Raw genomic sequence first — 11,198 nt, forward strand, 5'->3', positions numbered from 1 at the left:
TCCCTGCGGTTCTGTAAGGAGCAATTTTAATCCTTTCGAAAAAAATAACAGCAGAATACATCCCAGTCTTTTAGAATCTTTTAGAAACATTCCTGAATCATTATAATATTTAGTTTTAAATAAATATGAAATCGTATCAGAACGTAAAGTCCTATCTGTTTTCAAATTTGATCAAATTTTATATTTATCTATCGGTAACAGGAAAATTCATCTCGAAGGCTCTATTGGAAAAGTGAAGTTTAACAAGTAAGTTGTCATTACTAATAAATTACCTTGCGTGACAATAAGAATTGATAATAAAAAAAAAGGGACACCCTACAAGTAGATTTTACAAATTACAAAGTAACTAGTGTAATATCGTAGAATAGATTTGAATTAGAGATCGGTTGAAAATAGAAAAAACCGTGTACGTCGTCCTTCTGTGGTTCGTTTACATTTAAGAGCGCCTATGTGATTAAAGTCACCTGGTTCTTACAGAGATATGAGAAAAACAAGAAACAACGTTAGAGCAGAAGGACGGTTTCGTGTTTCAAGGGCGGACGACCGGGAGGTCGGAGTATGCGAGTCGAAAAGCGAGTGTACTGCGAGAGTCAGAGCGAATTGAGTCGTTGAAGAGTAGAGTCGTTTGAGCTAATTGAGTTGTCGAAGAGTAGAGTCGTTAGAGGTTTCGAGTCGTCGAAGAGTAGAGTCGTTAGATGTTTCGAGTCGTCGAAGAGTAGAGTCGTGAGAATTGATAGATTTGTTAGAGAGAGAGAGTGTGTGTGTTAGATTCGTTGTGACGAGAGTGATCAAATAACTGTAAAGTTATTTGATATAGATACGAGTATTGCATTTAGTTTCCGTTAAATATCGTTCTCTGTCCAATTTATATCTGTGTATTCAGTTTAATATTAATAAATTGTAAGTAATCGAAAAAAAATTTCTATCCTTATTTTTCGATATTACACTAGGAATAACAGGTTAATTTATTATCCTGTTAAATGATTAACCGACTATTTAAATTACAACCTGAACCTACATAAACTCTATTTCACAAAACGTAGCACAAGTTCCTCTGGAAAAGTCCGTGCTTTCTATGAAGGGTAAAGCTAAAAAATTCCATGATCCAACTTTCCCCTATGATCCACTCCTCTCAAACGGAGTATCACAACTACACGGTGAATTTTCCTGCACTTATGAAAAAGTGTTAATGTACAAAAATATGCAAACTGCGCGTAATACGCAAAGATAGATAACGTTCGCAAAATAAATTTCTCGTTAGAATATTCAGTGTTAAACAAATCTCTGCTTAGATTTCTTCTTCGTAACAGTTTCCATAACAGTGTGAATTTGCATAAAGAGTCCATAGTCTGGTCATGAGTAAATAATATCTAATCGCGAATAATATTTGATAATAATAACGATCAAAGAACGTTTATCGTGTAAACGATGAAGCGAGTAGAAAAAACGTGGAAAAATCGAGGGTCGATCTTGAAACGAGGGCACGATAGCGTCGTCCAGTTTCGCCGTTCCTGAGGCTAGTCCAGTGGAGGGGAGAGGCAGGAGAGGGGCAGGCAGCGATGTAACGTCGATATCGCGCTCTATACCGGGCGTCGCGACGCCTAGTGGGGCGACCGGAGGATAGGGGAAAGTTCCACATGGGTAAAATAATCGATAGCACGACCGATATGTATGTACCAAGCGCCTACGTACTATATACGTACGTACATAGAGGAGGTACACGAGCGCAGGCTGACTCCTATGTACCAAGCACTATGTGTGTGGTTACACGCGAACCGTGGTAGAGAGACAGAGAAGAGGAACGTGAGGTGGCGAGGGCGAAAGAGGAAGAACGGCCGGCCTATGCACGTAAACGCATGCTGCCATAAACACGGAAACGAGGCAGAGGGTAGTGGATCGAGGGTGAGAACGTGGACAAGGAGTTTTGCGTACGTATGCGTGGCTAACGAGAATGGATAATTCGCGCGGAAGTCGTAGAAACGGGTTAGTAAGGGACAGATTCGGAATTAATAGAACGTAGTTTGGAATTGGGTGAGAAGAGTGAGGGATCGATGAATTAATTCGTGACAATTCACATATTTCGGCCGGTGGATCTTGGAAACGAAAAATTTAGAATATTAAAATAGAATGGAAAAGAGTGGCGAGGGTGTAAGAACACTTTTACGAACAAGGACGAATAATTCGCGTGGAAATCGTAAAGTACAATCACTGATCGTAGTAGGTAGGTAGGCAGATTCGAAATTAATGGAACGTAGTTTTGAATTGGATGGGAAATATCGAGTGGTAAATTCATTGATTTCGATTGATTCATCTCGGAAACAAGGAATTGACGATAAAATGAAAAAGAGCGAGAAAGAGTTTTTCATACGGATAACAGACGAGAATAGATAATTCGTGTGGAAATCATAGAACAAGTCTGGTCAGAGTGTAGATTTGAGATTGATAGAACGTAGTTTGAAATCGAATATCAAGCATCGGTAAATTTGTAGATTTCGATTAACGGACCTTGAAAATAGAGAATTAAAGGAACATAAGATAAAAAAAAGATAGAAACAGCGAGAAGTTTTACGTATAGACAGCAAACGAAAGCGGATAATTCGCGCGGAAATGGCTGAAACTGGTTAGATTTAGCCCAGTGGTAGATTCGAGATTGATAGAACGTAATTTGGAACTGTGCAGGCGAAGTAAGGTGATAAAATTCAGATTTGTAGATTTCGACTCGTGAATCTTGGAATACGAACAGAACAGAGTAAAGAAGGTTAAAGAGTCATATAATTACAAATTTATCGTTTCCACGAAGTCACGCGAATTTGTATATACGTTACGTATGTTCTTTAACAGAGCAATAGCAAGGTCGTAAAGTTAATCAAGCACGAAACTACAAATCTTTCTACAAATTGTTTAAATAGCGCCTTAAGAAATGTTGACCAGATAAAACAGAATTAATCGATGTTGTCGCGACATCGATCGATACCAACGCTTAATGCAATAACGTACGACCTCGCTATTTCACCACCACAGACTATTATACATAGTATAAAGATAGAAGAAGAAATGGTCGGTATATCCAAGATAAATATACAAAGAGGCAGCACACGAGCATAAAATTTGCATACCGGCTTAAAAGAGAGATAAGGGTGTTAATATGGTGGGCAAATAATGATAGTTTAGAGTTACCTTGTCTCTAATGACGAAACAGTAGAACGGTCGAGGGAAAAAGGGACGAGCGTGGGCGTAAGATCAGTATACAAACGGCGAAACGAGGGCCGGCTAATAATAACTCTGTGCAGATTTTCCATATAAACATGGCGATGTGTGAAAACGGCGGGGGTGCGAAGAGAGAGCGTTGGGTATCGCCGTGGTGCGAACGAACAGGCAAAAGGTGAAAGTAAAATGCACGCGCACAGGTCTCTAAAGCGAAAGGGAGGGAGAGAGAGAGAGAGAGAGAAGAAAATAAAAGCTTGTCCGTTGCACGATAGATACTCGTGTAAAGTTAACTTTATAGGGGCGAGGAAGATAGAAATAATCTGAAACATTTTCAAATAACATTTACACTTACCCGTTTAAAAGAGCGATAAACAAAGAAGAGAACAGAATAAACGAAATAAAATGGATATCCCCGTGGACACTCTACACTATACAAAAATACACCCCGTAAATTCAACAAGGTATAAGCGCGTAAAAAAGCTAAAATGGAAGAAGAATTTCATGTACGAACGTGAAAACACGTGAAAAAGATGCAAAGATGGGATACAGAAGAAGAAAGGCAGAAATTCGTGTACGGTTGGCAGGAGGGTTGAGCGCAACGCCGACGCGCTTGTGAAACCGTACGTGTCCCTCGAAAGAGAATCGCAGAGCGACGAAGGGAAAGGGAGGCAGATAGTTGCTAACACATACGTGCCAAGTATGTGCGACCACAAGTATATGGAACGACAGAGAGACGGAAAGGACGCGAGGGGGGCTGAAACGACGAAGAGGGCAACAGGGGCCGAGGGACAAGGGAGAACCTCCGAAGAACACGTTTGTAGGTGTTGCTGATTGAGAGAAAGCAAGATGCAAACAGGGAAACCATATGTACCTAACGTGAAATTTGTACATAGCCGCAAACGGGTGAGACCGAGAGGCCGGCAACGCTGCGAGGGATGCACGGTGGGGATTGAAACGCGTACGTACGCTTAGGCACACGTATACGGGCCATTACAGGCAACCGTCGGTCGGTGGTCATCGCGAACCACGAGCGCACCCTACACCCTCGACGGCCATTGAAATTTTCTGAAACTGTGCCGCAAACAGCGAATCACATCGCTCGTGCTGCTATCACGCGAAAACTCGAAAGTTCGATCGGTTTATCGACTTATCTTCCTGTTAGAACTGTCCACGGGATGTTTTCGTGTCTCGCTGGCGTCGGTTTTTAAATAAATAATTCGCGCTAGCGTTGCCTTTGCGATCTTTATTCTACGAATTTACAGCGGTTTCTTCCTCGTTTTTTAAAGGAGATAGAATAATAAAACGCGGTTGTTGGAAAAAATGTTGTGGTTATTTTTAACATACTTTTTCGGCTTAGTTGTTTGCTGTTATTGAAATTCCTCGCTTCCTTTGATGGAATATCGAGAACATTCCGCGCACCCCTTAAACTTCATTTCTTGAATGACGCATCTCGCGGTGCGAAATAGCTTCGTGCGTTATGATCTCGTTCGATTTGTGCAGATCTTCCATTTAGAAAACTCAAACCACAGCGACCTAGATTTTATTTGAAATAGAAATCAACCTTTCCTGGTTCTCGGTTCTGTAGTTTACAATAAGAATTCGTAAAGTTTGTATAGAACTTGTATACCTAATACAGTGATAAAATACGCTGAATATCCTGATATTGGCATTTAAATAGTACAAGTGTATACTAAAGAATATATGTATAGTACGTAGAAGAATACGCTATTGCTATGTCTTTTCTATGTCTAATCTATGTCTTTTTCATAAATATAAGTTAATAATCTGGCAACATAAAATTTAGATATCGTTGATATAAATCGATCGAAGTATCTGGATACGTAAACGGTAGTGTATCATTTTACTGCAGTGGATATGTTTTCGAATTCGTGACTGAAAGAAGGGATCGACCAAGATTGCCTTAAATTCAAATATCGATTTAGAATTAGGAACAGCACAAGCGTTTTTCCACTTAGCCGCATTCGATAAAAATTCGCATTTTTATCCGCCAGAAAAAGAAGCAGGAAAGTTCGATCGACGGAATCCCGCGCGTTCCTCCGCTATCGATTATTCGACCGCGCGGAGGATTTTAATTTCGCGCGGGCAAAAAGACTGCCGCGAAATGGACGGAGAATTTTTATGAATTAACGAGATTTTGTTGCGCGTCCACCCAGTCTCCACCCTCTACATAGCCCGCGTCGAATGGAATGTAATTAGGTTGAAACAGGAAGCCCTCGGGCCTCCTTCGATGCATCCCCCGTTTCCGGCCATTTTTTATTCTCCGCTGCATCTGCCTTCGCTGCACACAGTCGCCATCTACGAATCTACGATCGTTTTCACGTAACAAGCCATTAAACGATTTGATTGAAAATTTTGGTAAATCATATTAATTGTAGTTAACGATAGTCGAAAGAATATTTATTCTAATTTTGTTTCTTCCTATTCTTTCTGGAGAAGGATATTTTAAAATATCTTTTAAGGTAATAAAAGTTATTGGAATAAATTCCAAATATTAAAAGAATTATTACGAGCAGAGATTCGAGGGATTTGAAGGAAGAGCGCCCTTCGACGAGTATTAGCAGAAAACGTCTACCACTGCTAATAGATCTGTGACCTTTTCGTTCTCAAATTTATCAAAGGTATAGCAACGTGTCATTACTCTTTAATTCGAATCAATTACTCTAATATCACCTTTATTATTTAGTTTTCTTCCATATTTGATGCAAAAAGATCTCCCAAAATCAATTCAACGCTTGCATAATCTGCCCCTCCGAAGACAATAACCGAAACTAGTTGTCAAATTTATCAAAGGGCCAGTAACGTGCATCGAACGTCGGCTTCGACCAATTACTTCGGTAATAAGCCTGTCCTCGGCTCCAGACAGACACCTAATGTTCCTACACCGGTCAACGAGCTTGTGAACTGTGGAGAACTCAACGGTGAAAAGGAAACGCGGCACGGGCCCCTCATACAGATGTCTCGTGAAGTCGCACCTGGCGGCAGGTGGTGGCTACGGCAGGGGTTCCCTGCAGCCCCTTCACGTCCCCTCACACTCGATAGATTCACGCGTGTGCCCGTGATCATACGTTACCTGGCGCGTGTTCAGCCGACCTCCTAGAGGAAACCGATCAACTGCTCGCCACGGACCGTGGAATCCGCGTCGAGCATCCTGGCTTAGTCCATTCGCGTCTTCCGGCTCGTTCAGCGTCGTAAATTCAAAGTTGAAGGACCGTGTATTGCAAATTGCGATGGATAAAGATTAAATTTGTAAAATTCCATTTGCAAGTGGAAATTATTCAACGGTCGATGAAAATTCTTGGCAATTAAATCATGATAAATATAAGGCATTTTGTAAAGTGTCAATCGAAAGTAGGAGTTATCAGGACAGTTTGTTATTGGAGAACTTTGTTTGTAATGTTTGGTTCAAGTGAAATTTCTATTAGAAATTATTCGCAGGATGACAGACTCGTGAATATCAAGACAAAACAACTTTATTGATCTTGGTGACACGTATCGTCGTTAAAGGCTGTCGTAGCGATCGAAATGCCCTTAGAACGTCCCTGTAGCTTCCTCTAATCGTATTCTGCTCCGATAGTGATGCTCATCTCCTCGGAAACGATTACCGTTTGATGGTACCAGCGATTGGTATCCAGGACAACTGTGCGACAAATCGATCATTAGGAAATTTCACAGTGAAGAAATCGAGCCAGACTTACTTATTTCGCCAGGATGTACTACGACTTTCAACCTGTAACAAGCGTAATGACACTCTCTGGGTGGTTCCAACATCCACAATTTCTCACCCTTGACCTGAGCTTGCCACGAAGGGTGTTCCACGTCGTCCACCTGAAAAAGTCGAAATATTTCATCGATAAAAGGAGGGAATGAAAATAAATATTTATTGAAGGAGTACCTACGTGCATAGGGGCCCCATATCCTTGGCTACCCATAAAAATCCAATCGGTCTTCTCTGTTTCTGCAGTGACAGGCAGAAAATACGGTCTTTGATAGTGTTTCCTGAGCACACCGCCAATTTCTTCGTCACAGTTACTCCTTTAACAAGAATTATAATTATATTGTATTTCTCTATATTTATTTATTATCAGCTAGTTTATTATACATATATACATGTTTAATAATTTGCATCTATTTGCAAACCAAATTACCAGAATTTTTTATGAATTTAAGTTTATTAGCAACGAATGTACGAAATTTTTTTTCTCGCTTTGTTTTAACATATAGATTCTAATTCTCTTCCCTTGTTTAACATGTAACGATATTTTTATATCATCCTGTGCAAAACAATACAAAGTCCACTTCACAATGCGAAGTTATCAGACAGGAAAGGTAACGAAGAACGCGTCGCTCGACACGAATATGAGTTTCTAGGTAATCGTTTCGATGAATACGGGCCGCTGGAAACTACATAGTTCGCTTGGAAGCTCGTTAGCCGGATTGTGTGCATACGCGCGAGCTTTAGGGCAGTTATTGAAGCCCCAAAACTGCCTTCTTCACGGGCACCGTTTATCCAGACTCTCGGGACACTTACTAAAACCTTGGCCAAAAAGCATCACCAGATTTAACTGACAGTGACATTTAATACCATCCCCTATATCCTTTCTCCTAATCTAGCGCTAACAAACTACCCTTTTTCTTTAAAATAAATTTCAAATAAATCTATACCTAACAAACACAAAGATGGTATCCCACTGGGGGTTGCCACCTAAATGACGATCAAACAGCTAAAAAATTCTACCAAATGTCCAAACTGGACAAATTGTGAATGTAAAGAATTAAATAAATAAAAAAAAATAGATCTATATCTTTTCTTTTATTTTATGTATAATCTATAGAAATGCTACAAAATAATACGATTATTTTAATCCAGCGTTTATTTATAATTAGGTTATATAGCACAATATCGTAATACAGTATTACCTCGTTAATAGAGATACTTCTTGCTTCGTTAATAGACACGGAGTTATTTTGATTGTTTTCAGAAACTATTTCGACGAAACATGCGTTCGCGTTATAAGAATCTTACTCGTGATCTACGTTATATCGGCTACTAATGAATTATATTATATCTATGTCACATGTATCATGTATGTACATATAAAATCGATTAAATAAAATAGAAAAATGAAATAAATGAAAATTACAATGGAAATTGTACTCACCAGCCCACGTACCATGGCTTCGTCCCTTTCTCCAGCAATGATCGACTAGCGCTCATATCGAACACGTCCTGAAGACTTTTAAACTCGGTTTTATAAGGAAAAAACTGGCAATTCGCGTCCTCTCCGTCGTACAACGATTTAAAGAAAGAAAACGAGAATGTTTCCGTTGCTGTCCAGTTAGTCATGGCATCCGTAATCACTACCGGTCTTCCTGAATACGCATATCTATTCCTCGAAAGAGAGCACAAAAGGATGAAAAAGATTCCAACATAGAAAATAATAAAATTGAATTTCACATATACTTCTGTGTATTAACGGACGAATAAAGCAGAACGAGAGGGGATTAAAATTAATTCAAGAGCGTAAGTGGAGCAAGAACTAGGGGAATTGGACGAGCCAGTACCGTTCCTCAAAAATGGCAGGATCCACGTTTGATATCCTGTCAACCTGTTGAACGTCCCGACACATTGAACAATCCTCGGCTGGCCGGAATATTTTCTGCGTGAACGAAGGTACTTCCGCCAGGCACTTGAAAAATATTCAACCCTTAACAAAAATCGATTTACTAACGCTAAAAACCGATTTAAGAATAGGAAGAAACGCGAGGATAAAGACCGATATTTTGCCAAAATGTTTACTAAAATTCTTCGAAAATAGGTCAGATATCACAAACAACGATTAACTCTATTAAAAAAAAAAAAGACAGAAAATTAAAAATTCTCTTACAATCGCGTGACAAAAATGATATGATTGAAGTACGTATAGAAAGAAGCAAAGATAAAAACAAATCTTTTACTGAAAAAACGATTTCCCCAAGGATTGATCTGTTTTAAAGCTCAGATCGGTCGACTTTCTTATCTTTCTTTTTAACGAAAAGGATTGATTTCGTGGCTCACCTTGTCGTAACGAACGGTGTGCACGTAATTCCAGAGGAATTGACCTAGAATCCACGCGAGGATCAGCAAGATCCACAGGTGTCTCCTGCGGAACTTCGATCCTCCGGGTCTAAGAAGACATTGAGCGCGAAACAATTTCACAGACCTGCTAGGAAGTGTTGTTTCCTCAATCTTCGTCACTATCGCGCGTAACTCCTTCTTCGCCAGTTCGAGCGACTTTTTCGAAGACTCGTTGGACACTTTGTTGCTATTCACGTCCGTCATGGCATTCGATAAATCGGTCGCTGTGCCTCGAAACTTTGAATATTCGTAAAATAATCACTAAGATGTTACCGATCCTTTTTCAAGAACGTCCTGTAAATTCTGGAATTCTTAAGTTTAAACTGCGGAATCTATAAGTTAAGCTTAATGCTGTTTAAAGTTTAATCCTCGAGAAAACTTCGTCTTTTATTATTATTATTATTATTATTATTATTATTATTATTATTATTTTAGATATCGAAAATCTTGAAAAAGTTCTCTAAGGCTTCTGACGGTCCTGATGGTCGACGTGGAACTGTGCCAGGATCCTTTCACGGGGTTCCACAGAGGCAAAGGACACGGTTGCGCACGGGAATGATGCGATACGGGGGTGTGAAATGAACAAGAATCTGGGCTACCGATTGATTGAAACGAGATCTACCCGAACTCGTGGAAAGGGGCATCGAAACAATTTCTCATCTATTTTCTACACCAGCAAAAAAGAATTTCCGCAAGAAAAAGTTTAAAAAAAAAACAGCCAGAATAATCAACGGTTTTATTTTAATGTCTAACGATTCGAGGGAAAAAAGTGACGAAAAAGGGGAAAAATTGTCAAGTCTATAAACATTAAATTGAAATAAGAAATTAAAAGATTATATAAAGAAAATTATTCGTTTCGCAATTATATGAGGATTTTGCAAGAAGGGAATATGTTTGAAATTAAAAAAGTGAGCGATGTAAACGTGACGCACGAACGGATCTCCCTCTGCCATAAATGTGTGTCGCTGGTTTCTTATCACATGGAGCAGGTGGTAGTGATCAACGAGCCGTGAGGATTTTCTTGTTAAAATACAATCATCGAGCTAACTCTTATCGCTCGCACCCATTTCTTCAACGCGGTTCCTTTCCACCTCCAATCCATCGATACCGTATCAATTTTTAACTGGAACGGTTACTTACTCTACCACTGTTTATTCTATTATGAAAAATATTTTAAATATGTTATGTATTTTTTTTACATCTTTTTCATTTTTTTTCTTTCAATTATTCAACCGAATTTAATCAACTTCTACGCTTAAAAGGAATTCGGGAAATCTCGAACGAACAATGATACTAGGAATATTAAATTAAATATAGAATGGATTTTTCGAATGAGAAACACGTACAGAGGACGATTCTCGTGAAATTGTTAGAACGAAAGGGGCTGTTTCGTGCAACGACTAGAGGGATCCACCCTCGTTTACGATTGCAAATTGACAATCTACGTGCCAATCTGAATCTTCGTTAACGATTATTCCACGTAGAATTAACGCTAGGTTCTCTTTTTATGGGGAGCACGAAGCGGCTACGGGTTCTCAGGGCGTATGACCACGCCCTGGGAAACCCCGATGAATCTGATATTCTCCTATAGCCGGATGGTGACTGGTCGGCGCCTTTGGCCCCCGCCAGTTTTCCGATCCGGTAGGGAGAAACTCGGAGAAGTTGGTGGGCCCGTATCTGCCAAGACCACTCACCTCACCTTCTTGTGGGGCTCCCCGTAACCCTGCACCAGCCTTAACCGGGGCAGGGTGCGAAAGAGTGAGTGGCACCAGGATGGAAACCCTTGTTGACGACCTCGCCGATCTCTTAAGAACTATTATGAATAGAAAAACGAACCAAAAAATCGTTTACGGTG

At 39.9% G+C, this 11,198-nt stretch overlaps 1 protein-coding gene across 1 annotated transcript; it reads right to left on the minus strand.

Annotated features, from left to right (window-relative positions):
- Positions 1 to 6,694: 6,694 nt before the first annotated feature.
- LOC117161406 (uncharacterized) lies at positions 6,695 to 9,788 on the minus strand. Its single transcript, XM_033342916.2, has 6 exons — positions 9,284 to 9,788; positions 8,791 to 8,915; positions 8,388 to 8,612; positions 7,125 to 7,260; positions 6,924 to 7,053; positions 6,695 to 6,865 (listed from the first exon to the last, which is right to left on the minus strand). Exons 1-6 carry the CDS (start codon positions 9,545 to 9,547, stop codon positions 6,780 to 6,782), a joined length of 966 nt encoding a protein of 321 aa, XP_033198807.1. The 5' UTR covers positions 9,548 to 9,788; the 3' UTR covers positions 6,695 to 6,779.
- Positions 9,789 to 11,198: the final 1,410 nt, after the last annotated feature.

This window comes from Bombus vancouverensis, chromosome 4 (assembly GCF_051014615.1).
Source record: "Bombus vancouverensis nearcticus chromosome 4, iyBomVanc1_principal, whole genome shotgun sequence".
In the NCBI taxonomy this organism is placed as follows: domain Eukaryota; kingdom Metazoa; phylum Arthropoda; class Insecta; order Hymenoptera; family Apidae; genus Bombus; species Bombus vancouverensis.